General features: G+C 32.1%; 2 protein-coding genes across 5 annotated transcripts; both read left to right on the top strand.

The window, feature by feature from the left end:
* Positions 1-2,101: 2,101 nt before the first annotated feature.
* On the top strand, positions 2,102-14,817 carry LOC114186525 (N-acetylglucosaminyl-phosphatidylinositol biosynthetic protein gpi1). Of its 3 annotated transcripts, XM_028074462.1 has the most exons (11): positions 2,102-2,341; positions 2,690-2,727; positions 2,877-3,095; positions 4,604-4,984; positions 5,092-5,235; positions 5,316-5,416; positions 5,497-5,715; positions 12,042-12,533; positions 13,079-13,509; positions 13,994-14,087; positions 14,238-14,817. In XM_028074462.1, the coding sequence occupies exons 3-11, from the start codon at positions 2,925-2,927 to the stop codon at positions 14,347-14,349; spliced, it is 2,145 nt and encodes a 714-aa protein (XP_027930263.1). In that variant the 5' UTR covers positions 2,102-2,341; positions 2,690-2,727; positions 2,877-2,924; the 3' UTR covers positions 14,350-14,817. The 3 variants fall into 3 exon arrangements, with proteins under 3 accessions (XP_027930263.1, XP_027930255.1, XP_027930270.1); XM_028074454.1 differs by lacking the exon at positions 2,690-2,727; XM_028074469.1 differs by lacking the exons at positions 2,102-2,341; positions 2,690-2,727; positions 2,877-3,095 and having other exon boundaries at positions 4,676-4,988.
* A 4,803-nt stretch (positions 14,818-19,620) lies between these two features.
* Positions 19,621-21,580, top strand: LOC114178624 (gibberellin-regulated protein 13-like). Of its 2 annotated transcripts, XM_028064635.1 has the most exons (4): positions 19,621-19,837; positions 20,330-20,440; positions 20,672-20,705; positions 20,959-21,580. In XM_028064635.1, the coding sequence occupies exons 1-4, from the start codon at positions 19,769-19,771 to the stop codon at positions 21,138-21,140; spliced, it is 396 nt and encodes a 131-aa protein (XP_027920436.1). In that variant the 5' UTR covers positions 19,621-19,768; the 3' UTR covers positions 21,141-21,580. The 2 variants fall into 2 exon arrangements, with proteins under 2 accessions (XP_027920436.1, XP_027920442.1); XM_028064641.1 differs by lacking the exon at positions 20,672-20,705.
* The last annotated feature ends 585 nt before the right edge of the window (positions 21,581-22,165 follow it).

Below are 22,165 nucleotides of genomic sequence, written 5' to 3'. Positions count from 1 at the left end.
TGATTGAAAAATCAATAAGATACATCGCATAAGCATAACTTCAAGATATTTATTGTAATTATTATGAAGAATCCTCCTTCTAATACTATACTCTCATCTAAAAACATAAATTATTTTACGTCACAATTAGTCACAATTTTCGTAACAAATCCCTCTCTAAAACCTTACTAACAAATTAAATTTTATCCCTAGCTAATCTCTCATTGATTCATAACAAATTTTATTCCTAATTGATCCATAAGAAATTTTATCCCTAGATAATCCTTAATTGATTCCTAATAAATTTTATCCCTAACTCATCTATAACAAATTTTATCCCTAATTAATAGTAACATATTATTCCATATTCTTATTTATACTTTATAAAATGTATTTAAAGAATGTAATGATAAATATAAAGAAAATATAATATAGCTGGTTAGACATTTAGAAAAAATATAAAAAATATAATATATGTTTGCTAGACATTTGGAAGTAGTATGTGAAAATTTTACTATATTCAAAATAATCAAAGTCATAATATAATAAGTAAACTTTTATCATTACAAATTTCAAGACACATGATTAAAACAAAAATAAACATCATCATCTTCGTTTTTTTCTCCCCGGTGTTTCTTTACTTTTGATTGATGGTAATTTTTGTGTACTTTCACTTTCACTTGCACATTGACATTATTAACTTAAGAGATGTATAATCTTATGTATGTTTCGTTCAATTTCCTTTGCTTACATAAATCGATGCATAAACTCAATTTTGTTTACATAAAACATTGATGAATTTAATTCCAAAACAAAAACGCAAGCCCAAAAATCACAAAAACAAGGGTTAGTTTGTAGCTTAACAATTTTTTACAATATCTCTACAGCAAGAACCAAGAATATGGATCGATGAGGGAGGAACACAGACGATCAACATTAGTTTAGAGGTTGGAATTAAGACTATAATTGCATTTAGTAAATTAAACGACACAATAAAGTTCACAGCATTTAAAGGATTGGAATTGAACTAGTTAAAATCCTTTACCAACACAACTGAAACAGACAAAAATGGATATTTAGGTAAGAAAATGCAAATAGGAGTAACAAACCTTTAGAATGTATCAATCTAAACCAGTAAACAACAATGAAAATGGTGTTTATTTATGTCATTGCTTGAAAATAGGACAATCAGAAACCATTTGGAGAAAGAGCAGCAAGTAACTTCTTGCTTACCACTTTCATACATATAAATACTATTTTATATTAAAAACTAAATGGATTTCATGTTAACAATTTCTAGTAGTGTATTTTTTTTTCTGTGGAAAAATATTCATAACAAAACTGCATAAAATATATACAATAGATTTCATGCCAATTTTAAAATATTTTAACATTAATAATTTGCCAATTTATTTTTTCAAGAAAATATGCATGAAAAACTTTAAAAGATTTGCAGCTTTTCTTGATTTTTTTTTTAATTTGAAAAATCAAATGAAATAAATAAATAAATAATAAGCAAAATTACAGAGAATTTGGAAGAATTATATGCGAATTATTTTTTTAATTGAGAATGTACTTTTATTTTTTAATAATTAATAATATTTTCAGAAAAAAAACACTTATTTTTTTATTTTTAAATATAAAAATAAAAAATACCCGTCAAAAATAAAAGTAGAAAAATAATTGTGTACATAAAAAAATATTAGTGGAACACATTTATCCACCTTTTCTTTTTATTCTAGCAAAAATTTATTAAACAATAAAATATTTTTTTATTAAAAAAAAGTATACAAATAAATAATTGGTATATGTTTTTATTATTAGTTAGTTTTTTTTTGATAAATAATTATTTGAATTTTAAAAATAATTATTAAAAAAATAATAATAAATTTTATTTATAAAATAATTAAATTTAGATAACATTCATTTTAAAAACAAAAATAAAATATAATCAATTAATTTAAAATAATAGTTACTTAGTGAGTAAGATTAGAAAAAAAATGTTCAATAAAAATGAATTACATATAAGTATAATAATAAGAAAATGTTTTAAATTTACCCTTAACTAGAGAAAAAAAAAGAATTTGAAGACATATATCTCAATGCCTTTCATTTGTTCCATTTTCTACCCTAACTTCACTGTACCCTCACTTCCGTTACCTTGTTTCAGTGTATTACAATCTACCTTGGCTTTCGTCCCCAACATTTGCTTAGTACCCTAGTTTCACTCTACCTTCACTGTAGCTTCACTGTACTTTCAATTCAGCTTCAATCTAGCTTCAGTCGAGTCAAGGAGCTCCAAGTCGTGCCCGCGAAATCCATTTTCCCTCTACCGAAATTGCAAGTCAGTGGGACGACCACGGTGAGAATTCATTCCTTTCCTTTATCTTTTGCTTTTCCAATTTATCAATTTTTCATTCCTTAACTGCCCATAATCTACCGTTTTTAATTGTAATTCTTCTGTTTTGGTTGGGTTTAAATTAAATTCTTGATTGGGAAGTAGGGTTTAGTTGGCCATTTTCTTTTTCTTTTAAATGTGGGATAGCTTTTGGATTGTTTCTAGTGTAGGTTCAGTACATTTCTTTTTGAAGTGGCTTTTATTCGGATTTGTATTGGCGTAGTTGTGTTTTATTTTCTTGAAGATTACAGAGTTGGATTGATTCATTTCCCTCAGTTGTAATCATTGGGTGGTTGCTTGTTGATATCGTAGGGTGTGATTTCAGGTGTTCCTCTGTAATGTGCAAAAGGGTAAGCATAGCATGTAATATGACCTATGCTTCCATCTAAATTTTATAGTTTTTATTAATTTGTTGCATAAATTGAATTTTAAATTTGCATCTTTTTTAATCTGAGAATTTTTATTGAAGTAAGCACATGCTTGTCTCTGTCTATTGCAGGAACTTCATGAATAGTAACTCATTTTATGTGAAGATCATAAGAGGAAGATGAAAAGACATTGTAGGCTTTGGTGGCCAAAGCAACTTCTATCGAATCAAGAATCATCCCCTAGTATTTTGTTCGGGTGGTTTGTCACCTGTTCACCATCATCCTTTGACGTGATTGTAGCGTTTACTTACAGTGAAGTCTTGCTTTCTAGTTCTAGTACTGGCATTGAGGTACAAAACTGAATTTGAGTTCACAATTCCTTTTCCTTGCATACAGTTTAGAGTAAGGCACTAGGAAGCACTAACACTTCTATAAATTGCGTTTTGCCGTGTCCCGCACTTTTTGGACCCGACAATTGTCGAACACTCCTTCAACACATGTTTCAACATGTGTCCAACACTACTCAACTGTGTCAGAAGTGAACAGTACTTTTTCAGATTAGACACCTTCTCGATACATCTTGGACACCTCTTAAAAATGGCTTGAGTAGGAATACAAACAGTAAACCGACATCTATTATTTGTTAAACACTTCATAGATGCTATTATTGTAAAAAAGTAAAAAAGAAATTAAAGAAAACAAATTTTACTTCAATAATGCAATACTAATAACATTTTCTGAGGTTTGTTTCTATTCAACTTGACTAGTTATTTTAGCTACTAAGACACGTGTTTCTTAATTAGAATTCTATTGTGAGGGCTGTTATTATATGGAAAGTGTAGCAAATATGTTTATAAGGAAAGTGTGAAGTATATTAATGTTAAATTTCAATTGAGATTTTTATCAGGATTATATATATGCATGCATGCATACATGTGCGTAGATATATGCATGGATACACATATATATGACATCAGCTTTCACCACGTCCAATATTTTGGACATGAGCTGTGTCCGTGTAAGTGTCGTGTCTGTATTCGACTCCATATTTCTTTGGTAAATCAAATTGAATAGCAATAGAAGCAATAAATTTATTGGTTGTATGCTTTTTAGAACTATTAATTGCAGAGGAAATTTTGGGTTTCCCTTTTTTGTTATAGCAGTCTAGTTTCTGCAAGAGTTTAAAGTTTATTTGGGCATGAACATTTCTCCTCTTAGAATATTCAATTTGGTTTGTCTTTGTGTGTGTGTGCGCGTGTATATGACGTCATCGATGTTGCCGTGTCCTAATTTGTTGACACTAGCATTGTCCCACGTTCATGTCCGTTTTGGAATCTGAGCCAACAAATGGAATAACAATACTAGCAATGAATATATTGGTTGTATGCTGTCACAACTATTAATTGCAGAGGAAATTTTGGGTTTCCGTTTGTTATTTAATAATTTCTGGTTGTAGTAGTTAAGTAACAACAAGAGTTTCAAGTTTAAATGGACATGAATATTTTTACTCTTAGAATATTCAGTTAGGTATCAGTTTTATGGTTAATTTTTACCCAAATATTAGGTTCATGTGTGTAAAATTTATTGGAATATGTTCACAAGTTTGTGGAAAAGCCATGAAAAAGTTTAATGATAAAAAAAATGATTTGGACAGGCATTAATTCATACTTGAAATGGTGCATAAGTACTTTGTTTGTGTTAGTTATTAAAATATTCATTCTATGACAATATGGATGTGGTGGGAGAAATCCCACTGTTAAGTCCTTTTAATGATGCTCTCCCATGTTGTCTTTGATGGTTTCTGGAATGGTCTAGTGTAACAAGGATGACTAACATAAAGAACTTCTATTCTCTCTAGGGGATCATTCATGACGCATGTGGGAGGATGCCTTCATTTCTTGAGGATAAGTCCAAGTTCTCTGTACTCGGTCTGTCAATCCCTGACCCTACTGCTAGTAATAGTTTGATGAATGAGATGGCGTATGACAAAAAGAAGTTATCTGAGTATGGCAATGCATCGGAAGAGGGAAGTACAGATACAAAGAATAACTGTAGGAGTTGCTGTTGCTTCCAGTTAGATTGTTCATTGAGGAAAAGTAGACAATATGTTCTTGGAAAAAGTAACTGGGTCCTGCTCACATTTGATTCTCCTGAGCATAATGATCTAGGACTGCACAGGCTTCCAAATCTGCATCACATTCATTGGAATGGACAAATTCTGTCACAATATGATGTTCACGTATGTAAGTCATTATTTCTTCTACTTGCCTTTCTGCAAGTACTTGTGCTTTCTGAAGGCTTTTCCCCAATCTCAAATAAATATATATGATATTCAACCACTTGTAGGTCATAATTTATGAAACACCTGCTTATGGTGCTCATCATTTCTCATTATGTCATTTGAGTTCGTCGAATGAGCAAGCTAAAGTTTCTATTAAAAATCCTACGTGGGTCGAGAAGCTTCATAATAAGCAGCAATTCATTGATTTGGTAATGAGTTTACCTTATTCATATTTGGAATGCAGGTTTTTTTCTTCTTGCTAACCTGCCTTTTTGAAAATTCACCCCAGGATACAGTTGTTCTGGCAATTAATTGCACAGCTGCTGCTAAAAGAACTTTTGAGACACACTTGGTCCCAAGATCCTCAAGCCGGTTCTCCATATTTCCCGTGTACACACTTAACTACTGATGCATCATCTTTGGCTCACTTTTTTCTTCAAGATCTAATGATTTATTCTGTGACTTTTCAGGGTTGTTGTCATAGGGCATCTGTTTTCCAAGTTCTTGGCTTCGTTCTCCACCATGCTTTATATTATTCTTCAGTTTTTCCAAACACATTTTAATTATGAATCCGAACCATGGATGTATGTGACATCAGCAAATGTATTCAAGAAAACTGCTTGGATAAATATGCAAATCCGCTGTCAGATATTATATTGGCCATTCGCTCTTCAGAAGAATGACCTCAGGTAATATTAAATTTTAGGTAAACTCTATTACTTTGTGTGATTGATGGTGGGTTTCAAATTTTGGATATTTCTGGCTGTGATATTTGACAAAGTCAATGTAAATTAGTTTCCGTAGAAGACAAGTTTTAGTGGGGGGTGTTAATGGAACCAAACCCATCTAAACTGGTACAATTTTATCATGTTTCAGTTCAGTTTCTTTACTGTACAAAAGGGGCACAAGGCTCCACCAAGTGGGGTTTGGGGAGGATAGAGGTGTGTAGTCTTAACCCATTAAGTCAGCAGGCTGTTTCAAGGATTTTAACTCATACTCTCCTGGCAATAATGTGGAAATCTTATCGTTATCCAAGGCTCACTTTTTGTTTCCTTATTGTTCAGTTCACACAATTTTGTAGTTTAGATGAAACCATGTGAACTCAATCTATTGTGTATACAATCTGATGGGGTATGGGATTGGAATAACAGAACATATAATATTGATATTAGTACTTTTAGGTGTCTTGACAATGGTAGCTGAATCAAGGTTCAAATTGTAGATGGAGGGGGTGGGCTTTTTTCCTATTCATGAATCATGAGATCTATGATTAGTAGTTAAACATATCATATTCAATTAACAAGGCACTTGACAGCGCACATTCATGATAAATAAATAACTAAGAAACATAAGCCTAAAAGCATTCAAAAACATATTTAACTTACAGAACAGAAACATTATACAAAATATACATTTTAATAAAATGTGTTATTGGTGTGCCAATAGTGGCCCATATCCACAGCAGTGAAAAGCATGGTAGTTGAATCGCGAATCATATCGCGTATTAGAGAGCTTAAATTTTGGATTGTGAATTGTTTTGGATTGTGAATTGTTTCTTATTGTGAATCGTAAGATTCATAAACATTAAAGCATGTAACATATACTTAAATATATAAGATATATAAATATGCAAAATGCATTTATTAAATTAATTTATTATATATTTTTTTATGTTAAATATAAATTTGTCTTATTATTATATAATATGGTATTGTGCGAATACCAACAATGCCTCAATGAATGAAATTTGAATTTTTACAAACCTAGAATTCTGCATTTCAATTTCCCCTTTCTCTGATGGCCACCGTGGCATTCAAATCCACCATCAAGAGAACTCCCGTGAGAGCCTCCTCCACCGACTCCTCTTCCTCCTCCTCCCTCCATCACTGTTGCTCTAGCTGCCTTGCTCGCCATGCACTCCCCTCTTGTGAAGACAATTCAAGGGGAAGCAAACCCGGGCAAAAAGTGATCCAAAACTCGACCAGCTCAACTCACTTATGTGGAACTCTTCTCTTCCTCAAAATGATGATGGTGACACTTTCTCCTTGTTCATTGGCTCCAACGAACGAGAAACGAGAGATGAGAGTCGAGAAACCAAAAAGAAATTAGGGTTTTTACAAACCAATGGAGGTCTGTGTGTAAACCAAATTAGGGTTTTTTACAAACCAAATTGGGCGACCCGACCTGGAAACCCAAATCCATGGAGGTTGTGGTTCACCCACGATTCTCGATCCAAAACGTGATTCATGCGATTCGAAGAATAAATCGTGCGATTCGAAGACGATACTGGAGCACAAGTGATTCTTCATGTGATTCTTATTGTTGCGGTGAGAATCGCATTGTTTCGTGTGTATCATATCGTGAATCGTACTATACTTACTACTATGGTGAAAAGAGGATGAAATTATGGCAACATTTGATGGACATAAATGTCAAATTATTTTGAAAGTGTTTAGACTTACGATGGAAAAATTAAATAATTTTTACCTAAAAAGATAAGTTGTAATTGTGTCTTGTATATTAATCTCATTCATATTAAAAAGTTAAACGTATGAAATGCACAGTTCCAGTGCCACTCGTTGGTTGGAAAGGTGTTGAAGTTGGTACTGCACCAAAAGAAACATTACAAAGAAGACTATGTGAGTGATGAGAAGAGGAGGCAAGAGAATTTTCACCCTTTTTGGAAGGTTCAAAGAAGAGTAGAAAGAAGACAAGAACGAGAGGAAAACCTGAAAGAGACGGTGGGTTTGATGGGAGGGAAATATTCAGCGTATTCCCTCTCTTTTTCACTAATTTTTGGGAAAAAACAAACTTTTAGGTTTTTTTTAGAACTGGTTTGTGCATGATCTGACCCAGTCTGGCATGTAATCTGTCTCTGCTCCAATTGCACAATTTGTTTCCACCAAACAATTCAGCTCTATTCATGGTTCGATTCAGCAAGCCAAACAAGTCACATCATCAGCTGCTGGTATCAAGTTTAATTGTATAGCGAATTGTATGATACTGGTAACAATGGTATAAACTCTAGAATTATATATTTAGAATATTTTGAATTTCAGGTTTGTTTTTTTAATAAACTTGGGTTTATTTGGGTTTTTTTTTTGTAATTTTTGTTACATGGTTAATTGTCTGTTAACTTGCATTTCCGTACTTCAGAAATTGCTATATATTTCGCGATTTATTGACTTGAATTTGAGATTGAATCGAGCTTAGCTATTCTATTTCCTCCCTCCAGTCAATTCCTTCCCCTGTTCTACTTGGTTTCCCCTTCCTCTCCCTTAATATTTCAAAATCAATACATTCACGTGCAGGATTTTATTTATGCTACAATTGCATATATAATATAGGAGTTTTTGCAGCTTGTAGCTTGTTTTGCTTTGGATATTGTATTTATCTTTTGGTAAGATGTCTTACATTGATTGGGAATATGGCCAGAATATTCCTTATAAGCCTTGACCAATCTTCCTCTCTTGAGCTAGCTTTTTGGAGTACCTATCCGTCAATGATACGATATCAAGCTTCTGTGATTAACTAATCTAGAGTTTATGTGGAGTTTGTTTGTGACCATGCTTTAAACCCAAAGGGCTCTTGTATGAGGGAGTTAGTTTGAAATATAATGTAAAACAATTCATGTGTCTTCACCTACAAGCTCTAGCTTTTGGGATATTTGGTTCATGACGTGTTTATAACTTTCTAGAGATATAAGTTGATTGTTATAAAAAAGTTGATAGATATATGATCTGGTTACGTTAATTAGGGATACATGATATGATTTCCTATGAAAATATCTTACCAAATAGTTTCCGTTATTACCTTTTATTTTGTTTCTTATTATTGTATCTCTTACTCATTATAAATAAATATACTCGTGTGTACCCAACACATAAAATTCATTGTATTCCTTTTCAGTTTCTCTTTTCTTAACATGTTACCAGAGCAGTATCATTTCTTATGACCTGTTTTGTCACTAATTCTTTCAGCGTGGTATTCTGAGGCTAACGAGAAGGAAACGCAAATCCTTGCTTTCCATATCGGCTCGCTACACATGAGTAAATATTTTAGAAATCATGTATGTTTTCTAGTTTACACTTTTTTGCATACTGTCACCGTTCACATCAAACACACTGTATGCTGTTGTCACAGTTTATCACTTGCGACTTTCTGGTGAGTCTTTTTTGGTCAATGGTACTGTTTTCCACCAACATTTTTCTGGCAAATACCATTTACACTCAACATTATTCTGGCAAGTTTCTTTTTCCATCCTGCTTTTTCCAACCAACATTACTGTTTGGCACCAACTTTTTGGGTGAATTTTGCTTTTCTTTTTTCTGAGAGCTTCTCCTGGCCCAGAATCGTCACCACTGGCATTGCCTTGCTGTGGATGACTATGTTTTCCCCTCCGAAAGTCACTATGCCCTCTTAGCAGTTTTTACTTTCCAACAAGTGCCTTGTTCTCTGAGCAGTTTTGCTTTCTGACTAACTGTGTTCTATGAACAGATTTTTCCTTTCGGCAACTGTCGTGTCCTCTGATCATATTTGCTTTTTGGGAAATGCTGTGTCTCTGATCATTTATGCATTGCAGCAGCCGTTGCTTTATTGAGCAATATTTTCTTTCTGGCGACCTTGTGTCAACTATCCAATTTTTCTCTTCGACAATCCTCATGTCCTTTAATCGTTTTTAACAAGCTTGACTTTTATATGCACATAAGTTTCAGCTTGATAGAGTGTTAAAGATATGATTTGAAAGGATGAACCATATTGAAAATTAATTGTTGCTTTGACAGAGAGAGACATGTCCAAAAAATATCTACTAGCTTTGGCATTATTTACTTTGCCAACTTTGGCAAGCAATTGCCTGACATGTTTTCTAAGTCTCTCAAGGGGTCTTGATGGCATTTGTAACAAGCTTCTCATACCCTCTAGCCTGAGGGAGAATCATAACTCGAGTTGTAAGAGTTACGCGTATATGAAATTTTTTATTCATAAATAGGTGCATCATTAAAAATAAGTATGTGTTACGAGTATATGGAAAAGTTTATTCCTAAATAGGTGCATCATTAAAAATAATTAATATATATATATATATATATATATATATATATATATATATATATATATATATGATAAAAATAACTCATACATGATAACTTAAGTAGTAAGATTCAATACACCACACAACAACAAATAGATTCATAATTCATAAAATGGTCATGCAGAAAACAACTAATAAATTCATAAATTTTTAATATAAACAAACTATCCAAGGAAATCCTTCATTAAATGCAGGATAATCATCCTCCTCCTCCACATGATCTTCATTTTCGTTGATGTCCTCTTCTCCATGACCTTCATCATTATCAACAATTGGAGGAACCTCCAAGTCATACATAGGTGCAACAACACCACCTTTACTAGCATCTTCATCTTCTCTGACTTCAACTAAGATGTCTTCATCTGAAGCATCCAAACTTGAATTTGCTTCATTTTTCTCCATAATGCATTCATCATCAGAAGCAAGATCATCAATGTAAGTCTTTTGTTTTTCTAACATTCTTCTTCTTTTTCTTCAATCCTGAATTAGTCATCTCAAACACCACATCATTCATGGTCTTTTGTTATAAACGACTTCTTTTCTTGGTGTGCAATGAAATTAACACATCATACTGGTCTTTAAAAAATAATTATGAAATCAATTTCATAAATTTAAATTCTTACCCTTTCAAAAACACTCCAATTATACTCACAACCGAATGAGCTGCAAGTCAAACTCAATACTCTAATTGCATATCTTTGTAAATGTTCATCACCATATGATTCCTACCATTGTGATGGAGTTTTGGTTTTTAGTGAATGTTGAGTTATCGAACAACCAGAAAGTCCAAATTTGCTCTTGAAATTCTCAATTTGAGCATCAATCTTAGTAATCTCATTAATGTCTTCCACCAACCTATCCAAACAATCATACATTTCATGTTTCACCTCATAAGGTAATAGCTTGTAGCATGCAATGGCAAATGACATGGGATTAAGACTCACTTGCCATTTCATAATAGTGCAACCTATCCAAACAATCATACATTTCATGTTTCACCTCATAAGGTAATAGCTTGTAGCATGCAATGGCAAATGACATGGGATTAAGACTCACTTGCCATTTCATAATAGTGCAACACGAGATTAAGTAATCGCATGTAGCATGCGGTGGCAAAGGCAATTGGTTGTCCCAATTTTGATCTATGATTTCCCAAAGGGGAGTATAACAAAGTAAGATAAAGCTAAATAAATTAACCACCAAAAAGAAAATTATATAATTCTAAAAATATAAATTAGAAAACCAAATATATGTGAAGGGTAATTAGTTATTATTACCTTTTACTAACTCCGTTAAACCAAATATCGTTTAACACATTAAATAAATTTAATGTCATTGGATTAAAAAAGTTTAGAGACAAAAATGTATCAAAGTTTGAGACATGGACAAATTATAATTTCACGTCCATGTTTAGGAATTGAAGACATATTTAACCCTATTAAATATATTAAAATTATTAAAAAACTATTTTTATTTATATATTAATTTATTTATTTGAAAACAATTAGGTATTGATTTGTGTTTTTCTTTAGAAACTCATTGTTTGGTCCCATTTTTGAATTTCATGAATTATAAATATGGTTTAGTTTGTACTTAAGTGTTAAAGCTTAATAAGATGTACTAAACTGAACCTTACTAGTAAAAACCTGGTGTACTCTTACCTAAAACGATATGGTTTAGTCTGAAACAAATTTTATTGGTTGAAATTGAAAACCTTACACGGCAAAATTTTGTGTACCTCTTAACTATTTTTTCATAGCTCATCTTGCTCCATTTCACGGGGCTGATAAATATAAGTTAATTTGTCTAATAAATTATATGTTTATATTTTTAAGGCAATTATTTGCTATTCTTAAACTTATATGACTTTTGTTCTTGATTTTATGTTTTCTCCATGTTTAATACGGTTCTTTTGTGTTCAAGGTCAGAGTCATGTGTTGAATATGTAGAGAAAGCTGCAATGCATAGGCATTCTATGTGGTCAACTTTGGTTGTTGATATTCTCCTTGGAAACTTGGTTGGCTGGACATTTTTATATCACAGAGAACCAATTTGCCTTTCAGTTTTGAATTTCATGCATGAATTTTCAACGTTTTTGCGCTCTGGGTGTGTGTGGTTAATGGGAAACCCTGCAGGATTCAAATTGAATGCTGAGCTGGCTGGAGTACTTGGCATGGTTTCTTTGAATGCAGTCCAGATATGGTCAACACTCTGGATCTTTGTGGGTTTCGTCTTCAATCATATTATTCAAGGGCTTTCTGTTTTAGGAATCCTTTGTGGATTTACTGTACCTGCTGCTTTGATCATAGACATGATTGCTCTTGCAACTCTTCATGTTTCAACTCTACATTGGTTCATTTCACTTATATATTCATCACAGATACAGGCATTGGCAGCCTTGTGGCGGCTTTTCAGGTAACAATTTCTGGTATATGTTTTTTATTATTGCCATGAGTAAGGAAGTGATTTTAATGAGTATTGAATATCGTAATTTGCTATTTGGTTTATAAATTTAACTTGGTTAGTTTTAACAATTCCTTAAGATATTCGCACAAGGGGTCTTTGTTTGCAATTGATAATATTTTGAAACAATTTCAGGAGGCATATACTCAACAAATAGAGACTAGTGAGGTGATATTATTAGTAAATGTTTCCTTTTTCTTGTGGAGAATTTTACTTTTATACGTAGACAATCCTTCGTATGTTTGCTATTACGTGTATCTCTGAAAGCATGGGCAAATGAAGCTTTGGTAAATTTATAGATGACTTGGGATATAACAAAAGTCGAGATCATAAGAGTTCCCAGTATTTACTAAGCCATGATATTTGCTCCACATCCCTATAACTCTTTGTGATTCATTATCCTATTTGAAGAATAATTGTTATAGATACACAATTCTTTTGCATACATACTTCCTCTTCCTTTCATATTTTCATGAAGTTGCTTGCTACTTTGGCAGGGGTCGAAAATGGAATCCTCTGAGGCGGAGGTTGGATAGCTTTGATTATACAGTGAAGCAACATATTGTTGGATCTCTATTATTTACGCCACTTTTACTTCTTTTACCAACTACTTCCGTTTTCTATATATTCTTTAGTATCGTGGACACAGCCATTAACCTTATCTGTCTACTCATTGAAGTAACTATTTCGATTATTCATACTACCCCTTATACCAAGATATTTCTTTGGTTGGTGAGGCGAGGAAGGTTCCCTTCTGGAATATGGTTTGAAATTATTGGTTGTCAGAGTAACAGTACCGTTCCTGCACCAAGTATTGATTTTACCGATGAAATGACCTTACCCAAGGAGTCATTGCATCTAAAGGATTTCAATAGAGAAAAATCTAGTATTCTAGTTTCAGTTCTCCACAGCAACTACTTGAGCATAGGTGAGGCCTGAAGTTATTACTTGTGGGTTTGGACTGATGCTTCTATTCGGTTGTCAAGATATGTATCTTTGTTGATCAATAGGGAAATTGAATATGTGATATCATGTGGTCAACGTGTACTGTAGCGTTGTTTCTCTATTATTTTCTGGGGCTGTTACTTGAAGAATTTAGATATATATTGTGAATTATCTGTGATGTATATTGTAGTAAATCTGGCATCAACGTCTTCTGTTTTGTTATCGTAATTTCCCTTCTGCCTGGTTGCATATCAAGATTAAAACAACGCATCATAGATCCTGACATTATTAAACAATTTTAAGGAATATATTTAGAGACTTGATTGATATTTCACCTGTGACATCAGACTTTTCTTCTTCGTGATTTTGATAGTTGTGACCTGGGAGTGGCGACAATTTGCATTATATGCGATTATACTTTTGCATGGACAAACATTATGTACTTACTTCAATTGATTAAATTTCAGGGAAAGTTATCTTGCCTCACTACAAAACTGTATTTTTGGGAGTTTCTGGGTCATCCATCTCCACAGTGGCTTATGGAATCCTTATTGGGCAAAGGTGTGATACCCTAGTGCCAAGTTCTCTTATGGTTTTATTAATTTCATGATCCCGTTTCTCTGATTTTTTTGTTTAGGTTTTATTTAATAATACCTTTTTTTTTTTTCATTTCTTTTATGTGTTTTTTCTTTTTCCTCCCGCAACGATCAGAATGCCATCTATGCGGGGCACCCTTCTACCTTCACTAATTCCATGGACGTCCATGCCCTACAAAGAGTATTGGCACCTTTGTCATGATTCACTTATTGCATGCTTCAGATGATAATGGCTTTGGCTCAGGTTTTATTTTTCTCGTTATTAGCTCGGGGATTCAATCATACAGTTTTCATCCAACTTGCTCTACTCATGTCATTTTTTTTCGGTTTTTAATGGGTTAACTATCGAGAATGCTTCTTGTTTCTTCGGTTCGTCCATAGTTCAGTATTCTCTTGAGTATGGTACAGTCGGTATCCTTTTTCTGTTTTTCCCTTGCTTAGAGTGATGTGTACTCTAGAAGAGCAACATACTTTTAGTTTACTAACTATGTAAATACTATTGGTTCTTCTCTTATGCTTGGGCGCCTATACTTTGTTCTCTCTTAATTGTATGGTGAAAATTGAAGATTTCAGTGTCATTACAGCTACTCTACTCTGAACCAGAGATGGATTCAGCATCCAAGGGGCGCCCATTTTATTTTAGTAATTGAATACAAAAGGAAGGAGCTTACTTATTTCAAGAGTTAGCTTAACTTTATAACTTCTATTAATATTGAATATTGTTAATTCTTCTGAGTTTGAGAATTCAATGCTATGGCTATATAACTTAAAGATGAATTGATGTTTTATCAATCAATTTTATTTCAGTGTATGGTATACTTTTTAAAACATGGGTTATAACTGCTGGGTACTCATTTACAGCTCGAGGGGGCCTTGGCCACCCTAGTTTTTTTTTTTTTTTTCAATTAATTTATTTAATGTTGATAATATTTAATATTAATATTTTTTATTTACTATTGCCTAATTTTATAGGTGATAATATCTAAGTGTTGTTAACCTTTTTATTTTTAAATAAAATATTTTCTTTTCTCGTTTTGCAAAAATATTTTGTTTTCATTTTTAGTCTTTAATTTACAGATAATTATACTTTCTCTTGTTGATACAGTATTTAAGTTTCATTTATTTTTGATGGTGTTTTAATATATTAATGTAATTAATATTTTGGTGTATATAAGTACACGTCTTTTTATGAAATGTTATTCTCGCACGAGAACATATTCATAAATGTAATTAATATTTTGTCTCCCATTTGATTCTGGCTAGGTCCTAGGTTACAAGATTATATACATGTCACATTAATTTTTGTAGAGTTTGTCATGTGTAATTATAAAAAGGTTATTAAGTGATAAGGAGAGATAATTGGAATCATTAAGTTAAAAAAAATGGACTAAGAACAAATAAAAAATAAGAAAGGAGAATAACCCGTTTAGAATTATTCAAGGAGTAACTGAATTCTTGTTTAACGAACTCACAATAAGAGGACTTAAAATTATGCTAAAAAAGCATGGTGATCACATTAACCCTTTTGTTATAAGAGTATAATTAAGAAGTTCATATTATATTTAATTAAAATAATTTAAAGGATAGTTATATAATTAAATACATATTCTCTCTACAATTTCACATTTTTACTAAAAGCGTCTCCAAGTATATACAAAGTAATTATGGTCATGCGTAAATTTAGGGTATCCATAGAATGCAACAGAGCATGTCACTGAGACTTTCTTTTCAATAAATTCATCATTGGTGACTGCTAGTTTATTATTTCTTCACCCATGTCCAACAATGGTCTGTCTTTTTATCTCACAGCAAAGAGGTGCAGCCACTATCTTCGTCATACAAGAATATGACCCAACGAAACAGTCACTGTTTCCTAAGCACAATGTGTCTATATCATTCATGTGAACAGAACAACCATAATAATTTCATTATGACGTACTTTAATTTTCGTTTAGTATTTTCAATGAATGTAAGGCTTAGTAGTAGTATTTAAGTACTGATCTCGTGGTTAAAATCAAGGAGGGTGTTCTTAAGGGGACGGGAAGCTTTGTTATTAGCGCGATTTAGAAACAGTAAAATTTTCTTTTTGAGATTTCTTCTTGCATCCATAGTCACAGTGAAATAACTTAATTATTCTTTATTAGAAAAGTATTTATAAATTTTCAATCTCAGGTTTCTCTCCATTGGCTCTGTGAGAAGCCTCATCGAACTCCTTATAATCTGTAATGTAAAGTTAAATTTAGATTTCTAAAATGCAGTTTACATTTTGAATTATTTTTCAAAATTACCTTTACCGATTATACAATTCATAATATAAATCTGTATTACGAGTTGTATAATATAAAATATAATTTATATTTTGAATTGTTTTCTAAATTCGAATTATATAATTTAAAATATAAATTTATAATCCAACTGTATAATTTAGAATATAATTATGAATCTGAAAATACATTCTGAATTAAATAATCTGAGATGCGTTATTTTTAAATATATTATAAAGTGTGGAATCCGAAATAAGATTTTATATTTTTTTATCATTGATTCACCTTTTTTCCTTCCACTTTCCCTTGTTGTGACATTTCTATTTAATTTAATGGACCCTGTTTGTTGTCATTCTCATGACCAAATTCAGTTTCATTTGTTTGGAGTTCCACCATCCGATTCTTATAAGGATGCCAAAGGTTTCGGTAGAAAATATTTTACCCTGCTCCTACCCAGAATGTCACCGTTCTTTCAAATACCAACCCAGTGAGAAGAACTTCACCAACACCACAAAGGAACAAAGCAAATTTGTACAATTCGGCAACATGGAGGATTATGTTTGTAGATCATTGAATCAAGCAAGAACATGATCAAAATCCCGAGGAGAATATACGGATAGGAATTACAACCTTTTGATTAATCAATCTCTAGATTATCCACGAGCCCAACAAGCTCTACAAAATTATTTATTAATATTTTTGAAATCCTTTTTCTAATTTTACTTGAAAATGAAAATATTTTGGATTTTATAATTTGAGATGTAAATTTTATATTTTACATCGTATAATAAGAAATATAAAAATATAATTTTTTTGTTTTGGATTGTATAATCCAGTAGATATACATACGGTAAATCCGAAACTTAAATTACTTATAAGGGTATAATTGATATTTGAAAGTTATGGGGTTTTGGAAGAAAACATAGGGGGTGCAGGAATAGATCTCCTTCTCTTTTTTAGCTTGTGAATTCTTTTGTGAGATATAGTTGGAATGCAGGAGTTACTTAGTGTATGCTATTTAAGTCTTCTGCTTCACTTTCTTTGTTTGCATTCTCCTATCACCAACCCCACTTAGTTGAATTTAGGTACACCTTTTTTCCCTTAACTCTTTGTTTCCCAATTCTTCTAGTAGTGATAGTGTCCTTATTGGTAGGGATGTCATAGACATTAGAGACCTTGTAGCTTGATTTCCTAGTGATACTAATTCTTAGTGTTCAATACTTTTTATATAATCATTTTTTCGTATCTAATTATTTTTTTTGTGCAACTTCGTTCAAAAGTTGAGGATTTTGCTCAAGAGAAAAAAAAATTTTCCGAGTCCATCCAAGAAAAAGAAGGGTGATGTTTCATTGTTGAATCCAATATGACAAAAAAATATTGTCAAACTCTCCACAGTTGAATGCTTTTAAATTAAATAAAGATTAAATAAAGAATAAATTAAAATATCACATTGAATCAAATCCTCAAATATTTAAACAAAATACTAATTAAACCTCATATAAAATTAAAATTTATCCAACTAAATTATTTATAATATAATATTAATAAATTCTTTATCACTTATTTTTGGGTTTTCCTAAGAATTATGACACTTAGCATATCCTCATATCTTATGGAGATCAGTGGTTGAGAAGCGTGAAACATTTTTATGTGTTTTCCGATTGCTATTGTTATGATAATTATAGACACAAATTATGGGTTTGAGTAAAAACAGAAACCTCTTTAAGTGTGCTGAATACAGACATGTTCCTTCACGAGCTCAATCCAACAGAACAAACTGAATACCTAACCCTCATTCTTTCTCACTGGTTCATATGGACGGTTAACTTTTTTTCACGCTTTTTTATGCATAAAAAATGGTACCCCGTTCTCAAAAGGATAAACAAAAACTGAAACCATAAACCAAATCATGAAATTTAGTCTTCATTGTAATTTTGATTCATATATTAACAAGGTTGTTTATTTGTAAACCAAAATCTAGCTTCTAAAGCAAAAGTATCCACAAAGTTAATCCTAACATAATCAAAACAATGTTTTTTACTAGCGGTGATAGAAAGCGACCGCATGGTATCACCAATGACATACGAACATTTTCACAAGATTTGTTTGATATGTGATGTGATTCAAGGGCTGAAAGGGATTGCTGCAAAATGTGAAGGACACTTCTCAAAAAACCAGCAAAAACAACTGCTACAACTTGAAGATCAAAGGGTGAAAAAGAAAATACAGCAAATGCATAAACCAGTTCACGGGAATTCTATTGTTACACAAAAAGGATTCTCATAGTGGCAGGTCTATATAAAGGACAAGGCAGAGAAACAGTGAGAGGTTAGTGTACGGTGTTTCCTAGTTCTTGTGTCACACTCTGAGTTAGTTACTCTGAGACTGCATTGGAAAATCACATGGGGATGCACATGTGAGGTGCCAACATGTCATTTTCACACTAACCATTCACATGAAAGAACTGCATCAACCCCTAGTTTTAACTTGTAGTAAGATTCAGCAATTATTCACTATGCTTTCTTTGTTTCTTTTGATTTTCGTTTAACTCCCTTGTTTATAGGTTTTGCCTCCTCTTTGTGGTTCAACTCACTAAAAGGGTCTTTTCTAATCTTTCACCCCTTTTCTTCATTTGTCAGGAGTTCACCCACATTCATTTTATAGCAATTATTATACTTCAGAAGGAATGACTGAAAATTCATGTTTAGGCAAAAGGGTTGCTTACAGAAAGTATTTTTCTTTCAGAATGCTGCTAAATAAAGTAGCTCTTTCACCAAAATAAACATGCACTTAATTTACTAAGATTTTTCTAACCTATTTGTGCAATCATTTAAGAAATTACAGGATTTGCTAAACTACTATTGTGTTCGGATTCAAGGTGACAATTAAAACCACACTGAACATGTTTTGTGCTTTTGGTTTAAAGAATTGTGTCAGAATGTCTAAAGTTGTTCAGTACCATGCTGATAATTCATTTTTCTAGTACAATTTTAATGTCAGAGAGTAACTTCAAGACTATCATGATTTTTTTAATGTGATCTTTCACATTTTCTGATATGCACAACCTTGAAAAGAAGGGAAATCATACATAACTCATACGTATATGTGTCTACTCATAAATGATTCAACTAGAAAAATGGATGGTGTGGAAAGGGTAGGGAAGGATGAGCTTGTAATTGTGTTTGACTAAGAAGAGTATGTAAATGTCTTATTCGGAAAATAAAGGTTGGAGTGTTGCTTTTTCCATCTAAAACAAAAAGATAATTTTATTACATGTAGTGCCTCATTTCATCTATAAAATAGACTCTGAATACCTCACTTGAGACAACTTCTCACTATTTCTTCTTCTCTCAGTTTCCTTTTGTGAGGTTCATTTTGAGCAATGGGAAGAAAGCTAAGCATCGTTGTGATCTTCTTTGTTCAAATGCTGCTTCTTGTTGTAGAAAACCATGTAAGCCAAAGCAAATCCTCTAGTTCTCCAACCTCAGCTTTATTAGTCTTACTCTGTCACTTTTAAGCTCTGCATTGTTACTCCCACTTTCAGTTTTTGCTCACAACAGTACACTTCCTTTTTTACAAGATGAAGATAGCTTAGGGTCATGCCATTCTTGATTTTGTTTGTTAATCTTGTTTATTCTAACCAGAAATGACAACAAAGTAGAAAATGATCGAGTTTAAGGAATGAAATTAAATGTACAAGTGCAGTAGCTATAACTATAAATACAAATTCGAAATAAACAGTACAATGTTGCTTCTTTAACTCCTTTGTTCATTGATTTGCTCTTCTATCATTAGATTTCTCCAGCATGCTTTTCTATAACGTTTGGCTTGGAAGCATAAATGTGTATAAACAGCTTTTTCTTTTGCTGCTGGTGTAACTGGTGTTTCTGACATTATAGACAACGTTAATTATACTTTATGTGACACACTCTGATAATTTCAGGCTGAGATTGTTGTGTCCACGGTTGAAGCTCCAGCTCCACAACCTCACAAAAACACCACCCACTTTGCTCCACCTCCTCAGCCTAACAAAAACACCACACACTTTCCCAATGTGAGTTCTTCTCTTTTTGCTATAATGTGAGAATTTCTGTTTTTGTTTGATGAAATGATTAATCACATTGCTCTTATATCTTATGGAGTTATACCCTTCAACTTTAAATCTTCATTTCTAAAACAGTTAACTACACATTTTAGTGATTGCATGAGTGACCCACATGTTGATCTTTATTCCAACAAGTTTCTGAATCCCCTTTTATGTTAACTTACTGTTTATGAGTTGCAGCGTGGCATCACTGAAGGCAGTCTTAAACCACAAGGTAATACTAAAATACTGATAACAGAGGACAACAATTATCTTGTTAAAATTGCTTCCATCACAAATTCTCAACTACTAGTTCAAAAAAAGAGAAATGATTAGTGAAGCTATACAGCAGGTTCTGCAAGTTAATTCACTAGTGCCATTCATCACTTGTTTCAGCACTTGTTTCTTCTTCATTTTCTTTCTTTCCATTTTTTCTTCTGCATTTGTTTTGGAATGTGATGATGTTTCTTAAATGCATAAAACTGCAGAATGTGGTCCACGTTGCAGAGGTAGATGTTCAAATACGCAATACAAGAAACCGTGTCTGTTTTTCTGCCAGAAGTGTTGTGCGAAGTGCTTGTGTGTGCCTCCTGGAACTTATGGCAACAAGCAGGTTTGCCCTTGCTACAACAACTGGAAGACCAAAAGAGGAGGACCCAAATGCCCCTGAAGCTTCAAAATTTCATCAATGAACTATGTGTTTGGTTTTAGTGGCTTCACTACTTTCTTTCAAACGAAAGAGCTTAAACTCGTGTTTGGACATTTTAGAATGCAGAACAACCTTTAAGTGTTGATGCCTTTGTAGTTCCATGTATTTATGTAGCTACCAGACTGAAACTATGTACCTTAATTTAATAATGTTTGTCTTTGCGTGCTTTGTTCTGCTTCAGGGAATAAGACAGAACACCTTCTGCATAGAATTTGTAGTCAAATTCCTTGCTAGAAATAGGTATACAAGACACAAGAAAGACACACTATGCAAATGTGTGTCTTCTGGTTATGGAAATTTAAGTAGAACGTTATTCCTTAGCATTATGATGGAGAACGTTGTTAGTTAAAAAACATAAAAGTATTAATATATATTTATTGGGTGATGCTTATTCTATATCATTCACGGGTGATGCCAATAAGCCCTTCTAGCTTCATGATAGTTTCTGTACAGAGTTATTTACGGTATATATATATATATATATATATATATATATATATATATATATATATATATATATATATATATATATATATATATATATATATATATATATATATATATATTCTCAATCTGTTGGAAACATACTGTTAAGGTGTTAAAGTTGGCTTTAACACTTTTTATACCTTTTAATTAATGTATAGCAAAGTTAGTTAAATATTTTTATAGGATAATTAGTATGCTTAATCCAATATATTTCATTTTTAGTATAACATAGCATACAAATTTTAATTTTTTTAATTTTATTTGAGCTTTATTGATGATCGAGATAATTCAATATGGTTTGTGGTAATTGTCATGTTTATTAGAGAGGGAAAGATAATATATGCAATAGCAGTGAAATAAGTCTTTATTATTTATATTTTACTTTGTAAATTTAAATTTTTTAATATTAGTTCTTTCTTTATTAAAAACACCTAATAATAATAATAATAATAATTAATGACCAAGTGTTTAATTACTTTAACCATTAATATTAATAGTTT

Source organism: Vigna unguiculata, chromosome 1 (assembly GCF_004118075.2).
Source record: "Vigna unguiculata cultivar IT97K-499-35 chromosome 1, ASM411807v1, whole genome shotgun sequence".
Lineage (NCBI taxonomy): Eukaryota > Viridiplantae > Streptophyta > Magnoliopsida > Fabales > Fabaceae > Vigna > Vigna unguiculata.
The sequence above is the reverse complement of the archived record's forward strand: the minus strand, read 5'-3'. Positions and strand labels throughout refer to the sequence as shown.

What these genes read in the sequence shown, in the direction of transcription:
- LOC114186525 (XM_028074454.1), top strand. Translation starts at nt 2,925, where the DNA reads ATGAAAAGACATTGTAGGCTTTGGTGGCCAAAGCAACTTCTATCGAAT. An exon ending in TGTCACAATATGATGTTCAC is followed by an intron (nt 4,985 to 5,091) that starts GTATGTAAGTCA and finishes AACCACTTGTAG; the next exon opens with GTCATAATTTATGAAACACC. An exon ending in AGCAGCAATTCATTGATTTG is followed by an intron (nt 5,236 to 5,315) that starts GTAATGAGTTTA and finishes AATTCACCCCAG; the next exon opens with GATACAGTTGTTCTGGCAAT.
- LOC114178624 (XM_028064635.1), top strand. Translation starts at nt 19,769, where the DNA reads ATGGGAAGAAAGCTAAGCATCGTTGTGATCTTCTTTGTTCAAATGCTG. An exon ending in TTCTTGTTGTAGAAAACCAT is followed by an intron (nt 19,838 to 20,329) that starts GTAAGCCAAAGC and finishes TGATAATTTCAG; the next exon opens with GCTGAGATTGTTGTGTCCAC. An exon ending in AGGCAGTCTTAAACCACAAG is followed by an intron (nt 20,706 to 20,958) that starts GTAATACTAAAA and finishes ATAAAACTGCAG; the next exon opens with AATGTGGTCCACGTTGCAGA.